Source organism: Bicyclus anynana, chromosome 5 (assembly GCF_947172395.1).
Source record: "Bicyclus anynana chromosome 5, ilBicAnyn1.1, whole genome shotgun sequence".
Lineage (NCBI taxonomy): Eukaryota > Metazoa > Arthropoda > Insecta > Lepidoptera > Nymphalidae > Bicyclus > Bicyclus anynana.
In genome coordinates, this window is record NC_069087.1 from 9,721,409 (window position 1) to 9,744,850 (window position 23,442).

The 23,442-nt window shown below is 35.2% G+C and overlaps 1 protein-coding gene across 11 annotated transcripts in view; it reads right to left on the minus strand.

The window, feature by feature from the left end:
- LOC112052608 (uncharacterized) overlaps positions 1 to 23,122 on the minus strand; it is a 106,719-nt gene extending 83,597 nt beyond the window's left edge. For 5 of the 11 annotated variants that reach the window (XM_052881605.1, XM_052881604.1, XM_052881602.1 and 2 more), the window contains exons 1-11: positions 22,817 to 23,122; positions 10,097 to 10,158; positions 8,005 to 8,206; positions 5,358 to 5,462; positions 4,750 to 4,866; positions 4,221 to 4,352; positions 3,349 to 3,464; positions 2,970 to 3,219; positions 2,183 to 2,448; positions 1,369 to 2,101; positions 46 to 1,218 (exon numbers count right to left, since the gene is read on the minus strand). In XM_052881605.1, the coding sequence (XP_052737565.1) occupies positions 46 to 1,218; positions 1,369 to 2,101; positions 2,183 to 2,448; positions 2,970 to 3,219; positions 3,349 to 3,464; positions 4,221 to 4,352; positions 4,750 to 4,866; positions 5,358 to 5,462; positions 8,005 to 8,206; positions 10,097 to 10,153 (3,151 nt within the window). In that variant the 5' untranslated portion in view covers positions 10,154 to 10,158; positions 22,817 to 23,122. The remainder of the gene's footprint in view (positions 1 to 45; positions 1,219 to 1,368; positions 2,102 to 2,182; positions 2,449 to 2,969; positions 3,220 to 3,348; positions 3,465 to 4,220; positions 4,353 to 4,749; positions 4,867 to 5,357; positions 5,463 to 8,004; positions 8,207 to 10,096; positions 10,159 to 22,816) is intronic. The other 6 variants (XM_052881610.1, XM_052881608.1, XM_052881609.1 and 3 more) reach the window with 2 other exon arrangements.
- Positions 23,123 to 23,442: the final 320 nt, after the last annotated feature.

The window sequence follows — 23,442 nt, forward strand, 5'->3', positions numbered from 1 at the left end:
TATGTATATTCGTAACTAAGCGAATTAAATGTATTTTCTACTCACATCCTGATTTGTATGGATCGCCGATCATATTTTGTGGACAAGTACATTTGTAACCTCCAACCTCATCATGACAAATCGCACCGTATCCACAAGGTGCACTGTGACATTCATTTCTATTCGTACAACCAGTATATGGATCTCCTTCAAAGCCAGGCATACACATACATTTAGGAGGATCACTAGGTGTGCATTTAGCATTGATACCACAGACAAATCTTTCGCAAGGTGTTTTGCATTTTTGTCCGTCTGTTACATCTAAATAGAATGGCGGAGGACACACGCAGTTACCTGGCTGTACACATTTTTCATTAGCAAAACAATCAGAATCACTTATACACTTCTTCTGATTGAGACTGCAATGTCCAGATATCATATCCTTTCCGTAACCGGGTGGGCATTTACAAGTATATGATCCGACGGTATTTATGCATTCTGCTCCGAAACCACAAACTGGTTGACCAAATGTGCATTCATTTATGTCTTCGCAAGAGCCATCAACGTTTTGGGTAAAGCCAGATGGACAGGCACAATAACTAACACCGGCTGATATTATAATACATTCAGCTCCTTTTCCACATTTTCTATCACTTGAACAACCAGACAAAACGCAGTTTCCATCGACGAGTTTATACGGTGGTTGACATTGACAACTTATGTCATCACAAAGTTCACATAAATTATACGGATTGCCGCTATATTCTGGGGGGCATTTACACTCGTAGCTGCCGGGTAAATTTTTACATATAGCATTTAATCCACATGGAGTCCGTCCAAGTTGGGTGCACTCATTTATATCTTCACATAAATTGTTTTCTTTATTGCGTGAAAATCCTTGTGAGCAAATACAAACATTTTCCCCTTCATGTAAAATACACTGCTCACCATAAGGGCATGGGTTAACATTACTACATTCGCTTGGTGTTTTGCTAACAATACACCCATTTAAATAAGGATCTCCAGTGAAATTACCGGGACATTCACATTGAAAATGTCCTGGTAGATTTTTGCAAACAGCACCCATTGAACATGGGTTTACGTCACATTCATTAATATCTTGACAACCAATTGAAGATAATGGATCTCCTGTAAATCCACTGCGGCATATGCATTGAGCAACTTGATTGTTCAGAAGACACTCTGAATTACTTCCACAATTTAAGTTTTCGCATGGATCTAAAAATAAAAAGACTTAGGTAAATAATAAAGAATAATAAAACTACTGATTATAATTATAAAGAAAAAATAATATTCGCTCAAAAAAATTTAAAGAGTTTATTTGATTTATTTACTTAAAGAAAATTTAATTAGTTTTCAAAAACTTACGTCTACATTCATTTCCAATATTTGGCTCTGGACATACACATTTTCTATTTTCGTCACAAAGAGCATTGCCAGGACAATCTTTGTCATATTTACAAGTAAGTATTTCAGAACATTTTACAAAAGGCTCTGGGTCTGGTAAAGTTCCGTCGGGACATTCACAAGTGAAACTGCCTGGTCGGTTAAGACAGTGAGCTCCTACTCCACATGTATTCTCGTTACTACATTCATTGATATCAACGCATTCTTTGTGAGAGTCACCAGTGTAACCTTCGGGACAATTGCAAGTGAAACTTCCTAAAGTATTCAGGCATCGTGCATTGAGTCCACACCGTCCTGAATATCCAATTGAATCGTTACATTCATCAATGTCAATACAACCAGCTGAAATATCATTAGGGTCGAACGTCCAGCCTTCTTCACAAACGCAGTACACGTCAGAACCATCTAGCTTACAATAAGAATGTTCACCACACTGTACATCTTCGCATGGCGCTCGACATATCGAATGTGGTGGAGATCCAATATAGCCAACGCTACATTCACATTTAAAACTGCCCGGTATATTCAAACAAAAGGCATTGTCTCCACATTGAGAACTGTTACTGCATTCGTCGACGTCAATACAGATAGAACCTTTGGCATCAAAACCATTCTTACAAAAACATTGTCCATCTATACATTCAGCATTATTCGTGCAATCAAAGTTTGATTTACACAGCGTATTTACATCCATCTAAAACATAATTTATTTAAACATAAATAAGTGAAGAAACAACTTGAAATATTTTATGATTTAAATAAAATCTAATATTACCTGTTCACACGCAATTTGAGCATCAGGTTTCGCTCTAAAGCCTTGCGGACATTTGCAGTTATATCCAGGATCAGTGTTCTCACAAATGGCATGCATTCCGCAAGGATGCTCCAGTATTTCACATTCATTAACATCTCGACAACCATTGGGAGTTTGTGCATCGCCAGTGTACTCGGGCTTGCAATTACATACGTAGCTGCCAATAGTGTTGGTGCAGATGGCATGTTCTCCGCACACGGTATGGCTACTGTTACATTCATCCAAGTCTGGTATAAAAAATAACTCACGTCTTATTACATATACAAACTGAGTAAAATACAAATGACATACGCACGCAGTAGGTACGCCGACAGCTACTACGAAGAAGGTACAGGCACACAGGAAATGATGATAGTGATGATAGAAGGCTTGCCAAAATAGAAGATCCAGATCCAAACTAGCAAAGAGAAATTCCAGAATAAACAATGAAAGTCCTACAACGCTAAGACCTATATGCCCAAGATGCAGTTCTTTGTTTCTTCGTGAAAGAAAATCTAATCAGCAGAAAGCATCAGATATCGACGTCGTTTTCCAAACTGAAAATTGTTATTTTACATAGATAATGTCAATGTTATGACTTGTTAGATTAGTAAAAGCGTGAGGCTGCCGCGCGTTCGTTGCGGCAGTACTCAGCTCGTCCTCTCGAGCATTGTATTAAATAGTACACTGAAGCATTAGTCATTAGAAACATTAGAAACTTGTAAGTTAGGGTGGTCACACCTACTCGCGTGTTGATGAGAGACCTTACCAGTACACTGAACGTTCGGATCGCCTTCGAACCCTGGTGGGCAAATGCAACGGTAAGCGCCAGGTAGATTTTCACAAAGTGCAGAGCGGCCGCAAGTAGCTCGTTTGCACGCGTCTTGGTCGTGACAGGCGACGCGCGGGTCACCCTCGTAACCTGGCGGACAGCTGCACTCGTATCCCCCTTCAACGTTGCGGCAAATGGCACCAGGACCACAAGCATCTCCATTAATACATTCATTCAAATCTACACACTGAAATAAAAAAATCAATGTAGTAAAGTAGTCAAGAAATATGAAAGAAAAAAAATTCATGATTTCTCACTATTTCATTTCAAGATACTATCTAATATAATAATAAAATAATGTAAAATTTTAACTTACGCCATCAAAAGCGTTTCCTGTGTATCCAGCTTTACAAGCGCAAGTGTAGTTCCCTGGATAGTTTTGACATATTGCATTAGCACCACAAACACCCGGCCATTGGCATTCGTCGATATCTGAAAAGGGCAGTTTAGATATTACGTTTACTCTTTGTAATAATATAATTTTAATAATTAAACATTTCCATGCTATAATTTATTAGTTAAAGTGCTTTTCTGTGATAACAGAAACACACAGTCTCATATTTGAAATGTTTATTAAATTATTTTCGTGTTATATAAGAATTATTTAGTAAATATCACACTAATATTTTATAGAAAAAAGTTTGTGTGTAAGCGTGTGTGTGTGTGTATGTTTGTTCCTACTTTGCGCTGCAGCTACAGAAGTGATTTGGCTGAAATTTGTAATGGAATTATTTTTTGTTCTGGATTAACACTTTTTTTGTTCTGCATTAACACATAAGCTACTTTTCATCCCGGAAAAATCCATGGTTCCCGCGGGATTTGTGAAAAACAGAATTCCACGCAGACGAAGTCGCGGGCATCTGCTAGTTACCAGTATTACCAAAAATGCTTTACTGTGATAACAGAAACACATAGAATCAAAATTGAAATATTTTTTAAATTATTTTTCGTTTATTCTTTAGTGAATATTATAACTATTAGGTCTCACTCATTAGACACAAATATGAAATTTTTGTATCTATATTTCAAAAAGTCTAATCAACGAATTATGTGAGGTTCTCGAATACGAATAATATGAGGATGACGTAACTCACTCAGAGTTACGTCATCCTCATATTAATCTATATATTTAATGTATTGATATCTAGAAAATAATTCTCTTATAAAATAAAATATACGAGTAGTTACCTCGACATTCCTCCTCTCCGTCCCCCTCAAAACCTCGGTTACATTTGCAAATAAAATGAGCGGGCAAATTACAACATTCAGCATTTTTTACACATCTTGAAGCTATTACTGGATCTTCACACTCATTTATATCTATAATCAATGAAATCAATTTAATATTTTACAAATATTATTGGGTAAAAAGGAGTTTATTTCTATATTAACAGTCATAATAATTATTATTATGCATTCTGCTAATACATACTGTAAAGTGTAGAGCTTTTTATGTAAGTTTGTTTTACCGCAATCATTCTGACTGCCCACACCTATCTCGACTACATATTTCCACTTTGAGCAATGTAGAGCGGACACAGATTTCTTTCAAAAATAATTCGTCGGCGTATGGAAATTAATTTTTTTAAAAACAATTGGGATTTTCAATAACTTTTAGTTTTATAAATGACAATAATTCTAACGTTTAATCACAATTAATAATATAACTTATTTACTTTTATTCTATTTAATATAAATAATAAAACAATTGAGATACCTTTACACGAGAAACCATCACCCACATATCCAGGAAAGCATGAACATTGAAAACTGCCTACAGTGTTTGTACAGTGAGCAAATACGTCACACGGCCGGTTCTTGCACTCATTAACGTCTGAAAAAAGGTCACATTCAAATAAACACAAATATGTGATTTTATATGGGTGTATTATATTGGTATTGGTGGTGGTGGTGGTGGTGGTGGTTTATTAGATGAAGGGTACACTTGTCGAGATACTAAGATAAGAGATGGACTTACCAATCAACTAATTGGCAGGGTCCAATTGGCAAAAGAAATGTAGGAATAGGACAGAAGAACGGTCGATGGTATAATAAAAACTGGAGGAACAAAGATAGGGAAAGATGGAAAAGCATGGAGGAAAGCTTTTACCCATAGCGGGCCACATAACAAAATAACATAAAAGCAATAATTTATTAAGTGGAATAAAATTGTTTTTTATTTGTTTCAGAGCCTATTTTTTTAATTGTTTCTGAGCCTATTCAGTGCAAACAAACAAACAATTATTTTTTCTTCTCTTTAGTATAATACTGTTGGACAAAAATTACAGAACACGTTCTTATAATACAAAATAATCGATCACTTACCAGGCTCTTGGCAGTTGCATCCGCCGAAACCATCGTTACAATAACATACTCCGCTGAGGCAGGCGCCGTTTATACATCGCGATCCGTCATCTTTGGTACAATCATCTTGAAAATATAAAAATAAGTTATCAGCTATTTTCTAAATGCCTCGAAGGGCATTTAAAGCCGTCGCTCATATAGAGAGTGCACCAGCGTGTATGCGTGTATACACTTGTGCACTATAATTTTATATCATATAGTATGCGCGTTATCATCTGAGTCGTCCGGTCATAAAAGTCAAAAAAGATAGGAATGTGCAGCGCGCCTACCTGCGCACCCTAATTATCGATAAACGGCTACCTGCGCACGTGCTAATGATGAGTCAATAATGATTTGGACGATTCTGATTGGTCGGTTTCTAATGTAATTGCATTGCGTATTTTTTTTTGCTATAAATGTGTTTACTGCAATTAAATAAATACATTCATGTGTTACTCGTTGCGCACTATGGATACTTTATTTTCTAACGTTGATCTGAAGAAATTACATGGCGATATTAGCCCTCAAGCTCGAACACTGATTCACAACGTATTCCTGTTTCTCAATGAATTGAAAAGTGATCCGAATAAAGTGGCTTCTCTAAATTTCAACAAACCACGTGAAATATGTATTATATTAAATCAAATATTGTTAATTTTTTTAATTTTGTGAACAAGATACGATAATAAACTTTACTTATCGATAATATGTCTTTCATTGTTACACCCTTCACTATAGTATGCGCGTTATCATCTGAGTCGTCCGGTCATAAAAGTCAAAAAAGATAGGAATGTGCAGCGCGCCTACCTGCGCACCCTAATTATCGATAAACGGCTACCTGCGCACGTGCTAATGATGAGTCAATAATGATTTGGACGATTCTGATTGGTCGGTTTCTAATGTAATTGCATTGCGTATTTTTTTTGCTATAAATGTGTTTACTGCAATTAAATAAATACATTCATGTGTTACTCGTTGCGCACTATGGATACTTTATTTTCTAACGTTGATCTGAAGAAATTACATGGCGATATTAGCCCTCAAGCTCGAACACTGATTCACAACGTATTCCTGTTTCTCAATGAATTGAAAAGTGATCCGAATAAAGTGGCTTCTCTAAATTTCAACAAACCACGTGAAATGGCCGCATTTGTTTGTGGTGTGAGCAGAGCGACAGTGGACCGAATCAAGACGGAAGTATCACAATCAGGCAGTACCTGTATACCAAGAACAAATTTTAAGAAACCACAAACCGTCACTAATATTGACGATTTTGATAAAAGTGTGTTGAAGCGAACTGTAGACTGATGAAGACTCAGATGAAGATTAATTTTATTTAGTTAATAATTATATAATATGAAATATGTATTATATTAAATCAAATATTGTTAATTTTTTTAATTTTGTGAACAAGATACGATAATAAACTTTACTTATCGATAATATGTCTTTCATTGTTACACCCTTCACTAGACGGCTCCATAAGACCCATAAGTGCAAGCGAGATAGATATAGAGAAATGATTTATGGCCCTAAGACTCAGTTGTTAACGATAGTAGTATAGACGGCTCCATAAGACCCATAAGTGCAAGCGAGATAGATATAGAGAAATGATTTATGGCCCTAAGACTCAGTTGTTAACGATAGTAGTATAGTCCCATAAGGAGATTGGTCGCTGTGGCCCATAGATCTGGACACATTATTAAGCAAATTAAAGCCAAGCCTCGGAAATATGCCTACAAAACTTTTTTTTATGTCATTATGATACATAGATTTCCTAAAGCCCAACGCAAAAATTTGTTCGTTGTCAATTAAAATGAGTAATGCATTTGTTCTAATTTCAATCTAAAAAGCAAGCCAGTAAAATTTAAAGCGTCATTTACACTATGTCTTTAATGCTTTCCCTTCGTGATAATATTTCGAGATATGAATGTCAACTCTTATGAATGTATAACTCAACGGTAAGAGCGGTCGGACTCATCACCCAGGGGTGGTGGTTCGATTCCCACCCCGTTGGTCTATTGTGATACCCACTTCTAGCACAGAGGAATGGGGATATTGGTCATATTATAAAAAATATGGCAAATATTCTTTAAATCAAAAAGTGTGCAGAGATTATGAAATAATAGATACATTTTAAAATTGTATAAAACTTGTCATACAATAGTTTTAAACGTGAATCTCAAAATTGTTTACAAATATTTAAAACGAGCCTGCATAGACAGAATGAGTCGATGAATTCTGTCCACAACATTGATTGGTATCACCGATGGATACGATGCACCTAGCAGGCGATCAGATCACGCTGCCTGCTGTCTGCGTGGTGCTACAAAGGAACGCACAAAACAGAAATCTGAATGAAATTTGATTTGTCGAATCTCTTTCACAATCGCTAAAGACATATCCGATTGATAATGTTGATCATGTGACTTATGGACAATGTAAGGCTATATGTTTTTTTTTCACATTAGCAATTCTAGAAACAGAATAAATACGTAATATGGTTAGACCGTATCTTTCTGTTTACGCGCGTAAATGTAAAGCATTTTATTGTAGAAGTATTTGTTACTGGTATGTACTTACTCAGACGTTGTGGTTAATTGTAATAATATAATATGGAATATCTTACCTGAACATTTTAATTCTGTTCGAAGTTCATCGGATGCCTTATAACAGTCCGGCACACCGTCGCATAATTTAGATAATTCATATAATTGTAATATATGTGTTGATTCGTTTGCTTGGCAACCGAAGTAACCGTTTTCTAAATTTAAGAAGAATATTTCTCGTTTTATTCCTAAACCTATTCCATATTGGTTTTGCGTCGCTACCTGAAATTAAATGTTGATTCATTTGAATACTTTCTATTTTAAATCTAGAATAGAATGTACTGTCATGAACTATTTTTCTTATCAACTCTGTTATCAATAGTCAGTAGTTCATTGCGATGGGTAACATGAATAAAAATATATAAACGAGCTTCTTCACACATACACATCTTCATAATACTTTTACGATTGCTGAAAAGGCTGATAAACGAGCACGCGGGTCATCTGATGTCAAATAAAAATTACCACCCGTAAACATTTTTGTACCATAGATAGCGCTAAAGTGTAGCTACCTTCAGAAGAATATGTTTATCAACCATTTGATTATACCAAGCATTTTATCGTGGTGAATTTGAAATACTTTTTTACTCAAACATTTAGCGTGACCCACACGCCACTAGATATTAAAATTATGATAATCGCCGCCTTTTCTTAAAACTCTTCAGTACATTAACTCGCCATAATCGATAGTTGACACCTTATAACACAAAAGAGAACATTCTAGCTTTAAGGCTAGAAGTCTCCAGCTTGCTACTGGTAAGTTGTTCCTAAACTTAACAGTATCAGCAAATCGATCTGGCATCCAATACAAGCGTAGTTATGTTGCTGTTGATTTTACCGTTTAATTATTATATTTTAGCGTCATATATGGATATTAATTAAAATGTATTAAAAATTCTTTAATTAATCTTAATAAATATGACTTCGTTTGGCCAATCAACCACAATGTAATGATCGTCATTGTTTAAATTCCTTAACTCTTAAACTTAGGTAACTTTCTAAAAGCAAACGAACACTCTTGATATCAGTAAATGTACAATACAATCATGATATAACAATATTTCGCAAATTCTATATAATGCGTAATATTAAGTAAAAGTAACATTATTTTTATAGTCAATCGATAAGTCTTCTATTTACGTGATAAATGGAATTAAAATATTAAAAAAATACAAGTAAGTACTAAATTGTTTTAAAAGAAAAGAAGAAATTCTCATAAATTAAATTATTATTGGACTATTGGATGGTATTTACTTAATGAGATTTAAGATGAAACTGAGCAGTGTTTCATCTTAATCTTCTTTTATCTCTGTAATGGAAAAACATTTGACTTTATGCTGTTACCTGTAGACTTAGGTTACCTAAATATATATAAACCCATAGACAACAATTTTTTTTATTGAAAGTAACATTCGAAGGATTACCGTCTTCGTATGCCATCTGCGTAATTTACGTAAAATACGTCCACACATTCGCATCGTACATATCGGACTTCGAAGTAAAAAAATTGATGATATAATTAAAATAGGATAGTTGACTCAAATCAAATTGAATATAAATAAAAAAATATTAATTTCGTGTAGTAAATGGAATAAGGGTCAAAAATATATCGATATTAATTAATAAAAGTTAAGGATTTCTAAAACCCTTAAAAAATTTCCAAATGTCAAAAACGCTATCGTCGATTTTGCGACGTCACAATGTTACTTGATGTACTAAACGTCAAAGTAATATTTTTGTCAAGGCTCCGTTTGTAGAGGATTTGTTAACGTGACGTCGTGAAACTGCATCGACAGGCGTTCTGGCTCGTATTGTCAAAAATATATTTAAAAATTAAAATTTTCATGTAATCAACGCTCAAAAAAATACATTATAATAACCATGTCTCAAAAAAATATTATAAAGTAATAATAACAATAATGAACAATTTAAGATCATTTAAAAACTAGCCTATTGTAAAAGAAAACCCAAATATGTTTTGAAAGTCAGCAGGACTTGAGAAACTGTTACAGAAAGAAAGTTATACCTCTTCAATCAATCAATATGTCTTCGTGTTAACCACAACCGTGACAAAAATATACGAATAAATATATTCGAACATAATGTACTTACATGCGTTGATGTTACTATGAGCGTCCAAACCACGAGCGGTAAGGTTTCTATATACATGGTCTCTGAAACAAAGAAAAATATTTCATTAGATAGTTTAATTTATTTTTCAATTATTTAGTTTTCATGAATGGCGTAATTTAGATCCGGAAGTTTGAAAATTAGACTCTAGCGACTTCAGACTTAAAACGCTGAAACTATAGCTTTCACAAAGAAGTTTTTTAATTAAATAAAAAGTTGTAGGGAATTTTCCTTCAGTTCAATTTGTTACATTTTAATATCGTTAAGTAAATGGGAAAGGACATCGTTATTATCAAAACTGTTTTAGAAACCATTTCTCCCATATGACGACAAGCAAAGGCGAACGTACGTGGTGATGACTTCAAACTTCAAAAGTCTCGGAAACTATGACATGCAAATCTTTATAATTTCAATACAAGTGAAATAATATGTACCAAGATAATGTATAAAAATGTATATCGTCTAAGAGAGCTGTAATAGCCCAGTGGATATGATCTGCCTCCGATTCCGGAGGGTGTGGGTTCGAATCCGGTCCGGGGCATACACCACCAACTTTTTATTTGTGTGCATTTTAAGAAATCAAATATCACGGTGAAGGGAAACATCATGAGAAACCTGCATGCATACCAGAGAATTTTCTTAATTGTCTGCGTGTGTGAAGTCTGCCAATCCGCATTGGGCTAGCGTGGTGGACTATCGGCCTAACCCCTCTCATTCTGAGAGGAGACTCGAGCTCAGTAGTGAGCTCAGTGGAAGGCAGATTCTGCTGAGAAAAGCCGACAAGAAACTCGACACTTCTCAACAATTGCAGTTAGTAATGATGTATTTATTAAAACTTTCTACGACTAAATTAAAGGAAGGTATATTTGTGAGTGAGATTAGATTCGAGAATATTTTAACAAGGTGAAAAAGCTTGTAGGAACTTTTTCAAAAGTGTCGTTAAATTTTTTTAGGCAATGAAAAAGTCATATTTTTATAGAATTCTTGAAATACAATTCTTGCAAACTTATGAGCGATGTAATGTCAATAAAAATTGATGTAGATACCCAAATTAGTTTCCGTGATGTAGATACCCAAATTAGTGTAACCTCTATATTTCATGAACAAATTCTTGTAATAATCAGTGAATTAATATTATAAAGAATTATCATAATCATAATTATAATCATTCTTTACAATATTGTTACATAAAATTATTAATTCTATATCTTAGTGAAGATGAAAGCGAATCAGATTGCCTTTAAGCATTTTTGTAAATAATAAATTTATCAACGGTATTATCGGTGAGAATAAATCTGTTTGCAAATTTAAAAAAATATTTTTATGTGATTAGAGGGAGGGTAAACCTTTCGTAACCCGTTACGGCGCGACTCTGTCTGGGTTCCATTTCTCTCACGGATACGGCAACAGGTTTAAGTTATCACTTCTCTCGAGCGTCCCTAGACGCACAGTTTGTTTTTTATCGAAATTTAAGATGGTACATCGTCCACCAGGTCAACTATTGTTCATTTTACAAACTTAATTAATGTGCTAATGAAATTAGTAGATTTCGTTCGCGCAAACGAGCACTACTTATTTCCGTTAAATTTTACTGAACGACAAAGGCGAAGGTTGCAAGCGCGAGGTCAGCTAACTGTGAGCGGGAGTTGGTCGCATAATGGATTGTTCTGTATCATATATATTACGTATAAACGTTTAATTGTACGGTCCACTTTTAACGGCAGTATTCGGTCTAATGTGCGGTTGAAATATCACGTTAATAGTTACATCGTGTACACGGATAGCTGTATTTAAAGTCAACGCACCTGCATATTTTACTAATCGCGGTTGCATAATAATTCACAACGGAACAGTATTGTCACATTAATAATACCTATACTTACTAGTATAATAAAACTGTAATGGGACAAATTGTGTACATTGACGATATTTTTAAATATTTTTTTATTGGATACCAGCTGATTCAGCAAACGTTGTTTTGCCTTATCGCTATTCAAAAATTGGTGTTGATGGTGTATGGGTCAAAACTCAAAAGGGGAAAGCCCACCGGCCAATACAACGTCTGCCCCGGGGACCTAGGTATACTCCCGTATACTCCAGGTATCCACCAGTTTGTGAACATGATAATATGATGTATTTATAAATAAGGATCTCGTTAAATAAGTGGCTTCATAAAAGTCTGTTTTTTAAAGAAAAAAAATAACACTCCCCTTGCTCGAAAAATTCGCCGGCATAACAAAGCGACGGAGTAATATTTGAAGCTGTATTATTTTTTTCTGTTACAAGCAAGAAAACGAACAAACAAACCAACCATAAGTCTTCAAAAAATGTTGTAAAACTTGGACTTTACGGTCAACGATCTTGGCTGGTCCGATGGGGACAAGTCAAGAACAATTAAAAATATCGTAAAACGTTGTAACAAACTTTTTTTGATAGTTATGATTTCGTAGAGTAGAATTATCAAGATCTTTTTAGATACAAGTAAACTGCCGGGTCGTGGTTCCTATTTTCGTCTGTCTGTCCGTATTTTGTCGGCATCCTGCCGAAACTACTTCCCGTCACGTCACCGTCCCGCCCCTGTACCTTACGTATAAAAAAAATTCGTCATAAATATACGTCATTGGCTTGGCACCGCCTTCAAAGTGATCAGAAGATAGCACGTACGATTTTTGTTTCGCTTTTTAGTTTATTTTATGATTTTGAAGTCGGAAAATTTTTTTTTATGTTTTTTTTTTTATTTTTACATTTTTAGTGATAGTTACTCCTGAACTAGCTTTAGGTTATAACCTAAAGATTGACCTAAGAGCCCTAGTTTTTGTGGTTCTAACCTAACTTTAAATTTGACAAAATTAAACTTATAATTAACAATAACAACATTTTAGTAATGAAAGAACAAATGTTTATAATTAAATCTTAAAACAAATTAAGAAACGCAGCCACTCCTCCGATTTTCGAAAGTTCCCGATCAATTTCTCCAGGATTCCATTTTCAGATCCTGGTTTCCTTGTCATAGTACCACCCTCAAAACATCTTCTTTTCAAAAGCGTCACAGTATGTGCTAAATTGCACATACTGTGACGCTTTTATAAAATTAACTGAAACAAATGAATTAAATCAATTCATTTGTTTCACTTATTTTCACTTTAACACAAAATTACAGAACGGATTTTCATGAAAATTAAATGGGACCAATCTAAAAGTATATTTCAAACAAAAACAGAATTATTAAAATTGGTTAATAAATGACGACGTTAGTAGGTAACAAATATTAAAAAAAGAAAAAAAAAAACATACGCGTCGAATTGAGAACCTTCTCCATTTTTGAAGTCGGTTAAAATGCTCTTTATATTTCTGCAAATGTATATATAATTGTTTAGCCTCACTTTAGCCTGTATTCTTTGCTGAAACTACCTCAATTACCTGAAAGTAATTTGTTCAAAGATAACATGTGCATATACACTTTGCCAGTTGTATTGACTTTTTATGTCAGAAGATATGACAAGGATTATTATCGATTCAAGGATTTATAAATTGCGAAGTCTCAAATTGTTTGAGTTTTACGCAATGCTGCTGAGGCCACATGAGATTGATGCTCGACCGCTTTATAAATATTGTCTCTATGCTTCAGGCAGCCAACCTTGACATCTCAGAATGAATTCGTGATGTACAATTTTATTTTAATTATTCACAGAACATAACACGAACGTTTAAATAATTTTAAAATACAAAACATAGCTACGAATTATTATTTTCAGCAATATTTTAAAAGAAAAATTTTATAAAAATTATTAAAAAAAATAATTAGGTCTTCCAACATTTACATAAAATTGTATTTTTATAAGTGTATAAAATTATGACGAATCAGTTACGCCATTTTCTAAGTAGAAAATAGACTGAGTCGAACTTAACCAGGTAGTTATCAAACTTGTTTCCAAATATGCTTCTATTACAATTGTTCATTGCTTACTACTATTTAAATAATGAAGTCAAAGTAACATTTTGAAAAGAAACTTATTCAATACTGAGGTCCATAATCATTCGTCAATTTAATTTTTGTCTTGCATAATTGAAATGAAATGTAATATAATGTAATTCAGTATATTGTAATGCAATGGTGTATCGTAAACTAAAATTCAAATATGTGTTCCATGTGTGTTCCAATCATCAATTGTGTCTGCATTCCCGGTCACTAATCCTAATAAAAGTTGTTACGTCAACGTTCTTTTCGGAAAACATAACAAGTTAGCGTGAATGTATCAAATCAGGCGTAAAATCTGTGCATTCGTATGAACTTGCTTGCGCCATTCACTTTCACGTCTTGTCGTCTGTAGTCGAACGCCGCGCCCGCTTGGACGGAAAGTAGGCTGCAAACAATGCCTATATGCCAGTTTCTCTCTTGAGAAATGATTCTTCATTACCGATTGTGTAGCGTCGCAACCTTTAATCATACCCCAGCTAAGAGTATGTCCGTGTAGCAGGTAACAATATCTACGTATACTTACTTTCTTTTTACTGCCTACGTTTAGTTAATGTAATTTTAAGTAAATTTTAGAATAGCTTCTATTTTTTTACTTTGATACATAATTTATTTAATTTGATAGCCCAGTGAATATGACCTCTGTCTTCGATTCATAGGGAGTAGGTTAGAATCTGGTCTGGGGTATTAACCTCTAACTTTTCAGTTATGTGCAGTTTAAGAAATTATAAAATATCAGGTGTCTCAAACGGAAGGAAAATATCGTGAGGAAACCTACAAACTGAGAATTTTCTTAAACCTCTACGTGTGTGAAGTCTGCCAATCCGCATTAGGCCAGCTTGGTGGACTATTAACCTAACCCCTGTCATTCTGAGAGGAAACTTGTACTCAACAATAAGCCGAGTATGGGTTGTTAATGATCATACTTATATTTAAAAATATATGAAGTGAAACAGTGGTTAAGCTATTGGTTAATTAAATATGATGATTTTAAAAGAGCATCTATTTAGTTTATTGCCGAATTTTCTCAGCAGAACCTGCTTTCTATATTGTATTTAATTGTAGTCTCTACAACTAGTCCTACTTGACGTTCTAAAAGTGCTTGTAAATCGAGCTTACGAACTTTACGAATTCTGAATTTTGAAGCATTTAAAGTTACCTGCTAAACGGCACACATCACAGTCGTAGTATGTACTTATCACTAGTGATGTCCCTGACCGATAATCAGTGCTCGCGTTGCATGCAATGTGTATCAAATTTTAATGAATTTTTAGAAAAAATAATAATGAGTTTTAATGTAAGTACAAAATTGCCAGTAAGAAATAAATCTTAAATTGATAACGTTAAGCCAACAATAATATTACAAAAGACATTAATCACAATTTACGTCGGCATCTATGACTGCTTATAAGCTTTTATTTGATTGTTCAGTTCATTTAAAATTCAAAGTCATTGTTTTGCAAATCAGTTTCCGATTCATTATGTATTCTATCAGACAGTAGATCCGTTTGTACAGGTTCCGAAAATGACGAGAACAATCTGTCCAATAAATCTCATACGTTGAGTCCCGTCGGTGGCGAGACGTCATGTGTCGTGCCTGTTCCTACGCTGATAATATCTATTAAAGGAGAAAGAGCCGCTCGTGTGTAACTAAGTTCCGGTGACGGGGACGGCGACGTCGCGCCTGAATCGCGACAGGAATAATTAAAATGTCTTTATCTATTCACGTATAGTGTACTCGCGAGTCATTTTCAAGTTAATAATTTCCAAGCCATTTCACCAGACTTGTTTATAATATTTTACTAACCGACGCCCCGCGTATTCACGCGCGTAGTTCCCGGTCCCGTCAGAATATAGCGATATAATATCCTAGGCCACAATTGTCGTGACTTACTAATGGTAAAAGAATTTTCAAAATTGATTCAATAGATACAGTGATTACCCCCTATCACAAACTTTCTTTGTATATTGAGTTATAATTATAATTAGTCTACATTAATAACTATGAGCGAATAGAATATGAAAGGAAAATATGGAACAAAATGCTTCATTGAGGGTTACTTTTCTGAGATCAGTTTTTTTTGGTAATAATAAAACATTACGCCTTTAAAAGTTCGCATGGGTAATGAGAGAAACGTAATTTTTCTTTGTAACATAAAGTATGGGAATGGTTATACTAAATACAGATAGTATATTACACACTATATACACTTAATACACTTAATAGATAGCAATGTTTATTGTAAAATAAGCTATAAATTTATACAGGAGTATAAGAAAACAAACAAGATTAATCAATACCTACCATAAACAGAGGTTCATCACAAAAAGGAACATTTATATGAAATTTCTCACAGACATGGGAGATTGATGGCATACCTACGCGTGAGAGTATGGGACGGGCTTTGTGCTCGTACATTGGAATGGAATGACATAACGGGCGTTGTCATCGGTCGACTGCCCACCGACGGCGACGCAACAGGTGCTGCCTCACTCGCTTGTAGAGCCGCAGCCCGCAACCATCTGTGCTAATTCGCCGGTCCCTCGGATAATGATAGGTACCTACGAGTATCAAGTTTTATAACCGATACTATTTCAACCACAAAAAGCCGTGACATGTGAAAGTAATCGTTCTGTGCCAACATATTGCTTATTTCAGTGCACTAGGTCCGTAACTTTACGGCCAACTGAATAACTTGATAGATGATCATTTAAAAATTTAGGAACTACTTGTTAATGACTTGGTCTTAACAAGTAGTTCCTAGGTCACTTAGATACAGATAGAGGAAGGTAACTGTAATCATCGTAACTATACAAAAATTAAAGAAAATGTGAGAAAAATGTAAACGGGTATAACAGAAAGGAGAAATCGTACAAAAATGAATGTGGTTGAAAAACAATAACAAAAGATATGATCACTACGCTAGAGGAATAACTTCTCTAACGAACTAAGAATTGTGAGCATGTCGAAATGTCTTAAGAGAACTTTTTTTGATCTACAGTTGATTACAATTAACTTGTTTGTGGGAATGGCATGCAATAAGAACAAAGAGGCCTTGAAGCAAGCATTTGTTTAGCGGTACCACGCTTCAGCGAAACTGCTATATATGTACTTAAAACACACCTAGTGTGGTCAAAATAAAAAGACAAAATGGGTTTAATGATAGTCTTAGGGACAGGCTCTAATGTACCGATTGATGTGTGATCGCCTCTGATGTTCAAATTCTAACACAGAATAATTTTGCTCTTCATATTAGGTTCATTTCTTTTCATGTAGAGTCAAGTTATTACACACAACCCTAGCGGGTTATACCCTAGGAATAATGACTTCTCTGGAATTCGCTTGTCATTTTTAGTTGTGACTACTTAAAATAAACAAATTTTAAAATTGGATTTGTTATTAAATAGTCATTTCATGAACATAATTCATTCATAATTCATTTCATTGTGATTTTAAGGGATTCTATAACTTCATTATTTTCTGATTTCACTAGTTGGCTTTCCATTTATGGGGAATGGGTTTCTGTAAATAATGTTATCACTTAAATATTAAAACGATGGTCTACATCGTTTTTTCTAATTCCCGTACAATGTCATTATCATTATCAAAAAAACTTCAAACAACGAAGTGAAAAACACGAATAAATTTTGTCCAAATTAACTCTCTGAACTACCTTTTACATTGTTTTCTTATAATGAGTAGGTCAATCCATCAACACAATCTCATAATTTGAAAATCCTACATTAATAAATCTTTACTCACATACATTTTTTACTTTTACTATTTTACTTTTATTCTTTATAAGTTAGCTCTTGACAATTATCTCACCTGATGGTAAGTGATAATGCAACCTCTTCTAACTTGTTAGGAGGAGGATGAAAATCCATACCCCTTCTACACGACATCGTACAGGAACGCTAAATCGCTTTGAGTTACATATTTGCCGCTAGGGTGGTAACTAGCCACGGCGAAATCCCCCCAGCCAGACCTGGACCCATTAAAAAAACCTCAATCGGCCCAACCGGGGATGGAACCCAAACCCAACTCCGTCTTGTAAATCCACCACGCATACCACTGAACCACGAAGGTCGTCCAATTCTGATTCCGATGATCATCTGATGTTGATGATAATGACGATTTAGATGAGTTCCCTTAATGTCTCCATGGCATCATCAGATCCAGACATTATGACTATAGGACTAACAGGACTCCCTAACCCTTTCAAACAAAAAAGAATTATCCAAATCAGTTCGGGCATCTTCGAGCAATCGTAATCGTATGTACCTAATATAAAAAAATAAAAAAAGATCAAACGAATTGTGAACTTCCTCCATATCCTTTTGAACTTGTTTAATGACACAATTTAATGAATGTATAATAATTAATCTACGTATATTTTCAGAAGTCGTCTGAAAACTCTTCAACGCGTTCACGTTATTATTTGAGATCCAAACTGATCCATGCGTCAGGTGATCCAAGAGCTGGCGTTATTTGGCCCAAACGATTCGACCGTATTGTTCATCGATAACTTATTATTTTTTTTTTATAATTCAGTGTTTGGTAAGTAATTAAAAGAAATACAGTGACATCAACCAGATCCGGTATGATTCATAAATTGAAGGTAAACACGCTTTCTATATACCAGTGCTGCGTAGGCACGGCATAGTGGGTATATAATAACTGTGATACATACAGAGAATTTATATTTCGAATTAAAAAATATACCTTTTTCAAGTTTTACTTTTTCAGGTTCTTTCATGTATTTATAATAATAAAGTCCTTTGCCACGTCTGTCTGTTTATCTGTTCTAGGTAAACTGGAAAACTGAAAGAATAAATTTAATGCAGTTTTCCTCAATAGATTAAGAAAGTCATGAGAAAGGTTTAGATATATAATTTGTCAAGGTTTCGTGTAAGTTAAGTGCACAAAAAAAGCCTGCTAGAGCTTTTATCAAAAACACTGCTTTACCTTTTGAGATAGGTACAATATAACAAAACACTGCCTGATAGCAGGTTATAGGGTATTCATTTTATAAGATGTACAAAAAAAACCGTATCAAAAATATACCTAATAAAAAAGAGCCACGCGCAGTGGAGAGATTCGTAGATTAATTTAGCACTTTAATTTCCAATACGAGGATGGTTCTTACAGATTTTTTTTTAGGGTAGGGGTAGGAGTAGTGAAGAGGTAGGGGTAGGGTAGTTGTAGGGTAGGAGCAGGGTAGGTAGTGGTAGGGAAAAAGTGCACAAAAGTCAAAGCGAAGCTTGACAGGGTCCGCTAGTTAATATTAAAGGTAATACACTGACTGAAGTATTAACCTTTCATCTATTAAAGCTACTTGTAAAAGCATTGAAGTTTCCTTTTGTGACACATAATCACGGAGAAAGTATTTTTATAACTTTTACGTTAAAGGTTAAAGAGGAAAACAGTGGATAGAAGAGGTGGAACTTTGTATGAAAGTCTGTTCTTTAAAGTTATTCAGAGGTTTCTACACAGGCGGAGCCGCGGTCGTCGGAGAATTTTTTTAACATGCCCACTCTACTATACCTACCTACTTACTACTTATCTACTATACGTACTTTAAATGAGGTTTGAATTTATGCACTAAGAGTAGGTAAGTACCTACCTACTCGTTTTTGTGGCTGCTTCGTAAAATTTTATTAATGGCTCAAGTTTAAATTTTTTGCATTAAATTCCATCACTGAAATGAAAACGTGTTTTATTGTAGGTAAATAGATATTTTTATAATATAAAATTATGTAGATACCTACGCGTTTTCTTAAAAAAAAAGTTGAATTATGATAAGAGATGGGGCCCTGCTGTGAGTTATAATACGAGTAGGTGCTACTGAATGATAACTCGCTACATAGAACAATGAATAAGTAACTCGCTGAATTGGATAAGCGAATTTTCCGTTGATTTATCAATAAGGTCGTGATAAACAGACAGGTAGACAACAAAGTTTAATTTTTCTTTTTGACATACGGAACCCGAAATCACTCTCTCTACATCCTACGTACCTACTCTACATATATCTACGACCAGTCAACCTTTCCTACTAACCTTTTCAAAGTTCATCTAACCTCGAAAGGTTCACTCACGATTAGATAAAGTCTGTTTACCAATAATTTACCTTTGTTTCTTCAACTTGAAAACGAAATTATAAAATCCTAAAGATAGCCAGGACAAAAATATAAAAATCTCTATAGTATATTTTAAATGAATAACGTTTTAGTCAACATGGTTTTCCCAATTGGATTCGTTCGAGATAGACTAAAATAGGTGACCGTACAAACATAATATTCAATTGTAAAATACTTAATAATTACTTACCTAACTGACTGGCATAATCACCTAACTAATCGACATATTTAAAAAGCAGAATCATATAAAATTTACTACCGACTTATGTTAAGTAAGTAACTACTTAAATTAAAATGTTTAAGTAGTACTTAACTTGAAATAAGTAAAATAATAAAGCGCTTAAGAATTTTTGGATATTTACATTTAAAAGTGAGGGAAAGGACGATTATTAGTTTTTTAAGGTATAGGAGGTTTATAGGTTTCAGAAAGTTTTTTAGTGTTCCGAACTTACATAGTACAAAAACGGAACCCTTATGATATCACTTGCACACATTTTAATGTCTGTCTGTTTTCTCCGAATGTACTGAACCAATTCTATTGAAATTTTACACATATCAATTCTCGTGACCCAAATACAGAGATGTATTGTGAATAGGTAAAATATGAAAATGGGGGGCACTTATGGGGGTGATGGAAAGTTGAAAAAAATACTTTTACAAACTTCATTGTGTGATACATCAAATGAAAAGTCTTAATAAGAAGATTTTACTTGAAGATTTCTGGAAAATTTTTAAAATCTGAAATATTTGAATATGGAGGTCACTTTTGGGGGCAAGACGGAAAATTAAAAAAAAAATTAAAATCTCAATGATCTTAAGCCCACCAACCAAGAATGGGCCAACCACCATGGTGGGCTTAAGCTCCAATTCCTTATACGCGGAGAGAGCTGGTTTTGTAGCGGGCGACTAAAAATAGGGTCATGATGATGGTGCAATACGAGACTCAGGCGGCGCACGCGTCAAACGCAACATTTTATCGCACTGGACGTGGAAATGACGTCATTAGTACGCAGCGCACGCACTGTCGCGACGCGTCTAATGTCTTTCAACTAAAGCTGTACTTGACGACTTTTGTGGATCCTGTAGGAATAATTTTTATTTTATTTGTTTTTTTTTTATTCTTTACAAGTTAGCCCTTGACTGCAATCTCACCTGATGGTAAGTAATGATGCAATTTAAGATGAAAACGGGCCAACTTGTTAGAAGGAGGATGAAAACGCTAAATCGCTTGGCGGTACGTCTTTGTCAGTAGGGTGGTAACTATTTACGGCCGAAGCTTTCCACCAGCCAGACCTGGATCAATTAAGAAAACCTCAATCGACCCAGCCGTTGATCGAACCCAGGACCTCTGTCTTGTAAATCCACCACTGCGCCATGCATATTCCTGTACGTTATTCTTAAACGCAGCTACAGCTACAGGTGCTAATAAAATCAGCGGCTTTATTTGGCGTTTGAAGCTATTCATAATTCGGGAAAATAGTTACAAAAAATAGGTGCCTACGTCACGTTCGACACGTGACTAAAATACAGTAATATTTAATGGTATTGATAAAAAAACAACACGCCCATTTTAAATGCTGCTTGATTGCCCTGATATATGTAATATAAACAAGTTACCTATTTAATATTAATTGATGTGACTATCATGTTGAAATAACTGTGGTGAATTGATTGTGAGTATTTGAGCAGTTTTTGTATGTATATGAATTTCCTTATTATTTGTGGCCACCCTGAATGAACCTGTGCCCACCCTAGGTTTCTGGGCTACCAATATGGAATTCTATTATGATACTAATAATGGACTTGATGTCGGGGGCCAGGCCCGCCCTAGGAAATAATCCTAGATACGCCAATTGGCAGAACATACGCCTAATTAGGTATCAACAAGTAGATCGTCAAACTAATTCGATTACATCACATTACTTTAGTACGTGTCTGCGGATGCCACTAAGGAAATCGGCCAGCCTTTATATGGAGATGAAGGAGCAGGTACAGCTTACATAAGTAGAGCTCGCACGCCATCTAGTGAAACTGACCATCGTTTTGTAACACCATTACGTTTATACGAACGCCGAGCATACCGCAATAACTTTCAACGTGCTTTCTTATGCAATCCGCCGTTTTAATAGTTTCGTTTACAGTACGTATCAATGACAAAAGCTGCAGACAGTTATTCGTTTTACATTACTTATAACCCATAAAATAGTTATAAATATCTACATATAAACTTTTTTATTTTCAGTCTACAAATGTATTAGATAATCTAGTCGGAAAATAAATTTTCAGTATATACTTACCTACCTAAGTAACGAATATATTACTTACTAAAGCAAGTAGGTCTACAATAGCGGTAAGTGACATATGGAATACAAATATTCCAATAAGAATACAGATTTAAGTAAGCGTAAAAATATTAGTTGAACGCAGTCGTTAATATTTATGAAGTGAATGTTCTGTACTCTGTAGTGTTGTGTACGGAACAAATGTTATTTGAATGAGAGCAGAATGGAGAGTAGAGGAGAATGCGAGCGGTCGGGGGTCGCGGGTGGTTGCGCCACGAGCGGGCGAGCGCGGATGCCAACCTTGAGATCATCGGTGAGTGCGGGAGCAGTAATGTACGGGGCTCATTCCTCCCGGTGCAAGCGATCCGCCTTCCCTCGCAAGGCGAACAGCCGTTAGGTAACTCCGTGGAACGGCCGCGCACCGTCGACAGTGGTACTTTGTAGTGATACACTATCCGTCTGTATGACTAAAAACACACTATCACAACACTGCACCTACGGCGCTCCAGAGCTGGAGCTAACTGACACTCGGAGAACGGAACGTAGCGACGCAGTTCGATTTGCACGCACGACCAGCGAAATGGTCGGAGTGAGACTGGTGGCGGCGCGGAAGGCTGCTGCGCGCGCGCCCTTGCCCCGACCCCCCGCCGCCCGCCGTCGAGGCTCTCACCGGCCAAGCTTTTGCGTGCCCGGACTCTAGAGATAATAAAACTGCAAGGGTGATAAACGCCAAAGCCAAACCGGCTGGTTACCCGAGCGGCGAGCGAGACACATTTTTTGTGTGGTTTTATATTTCAAAAGGCTTTTGATACCACTCTCTCTCTTTCTTTTTTTCTCTAGCTAGAAAAAACTAATAAAGTACCTTTGAACCCGTAGAATGCCTTAATCTATCATATTTTCAAGGTGAATGACATCATGGTGTCAAA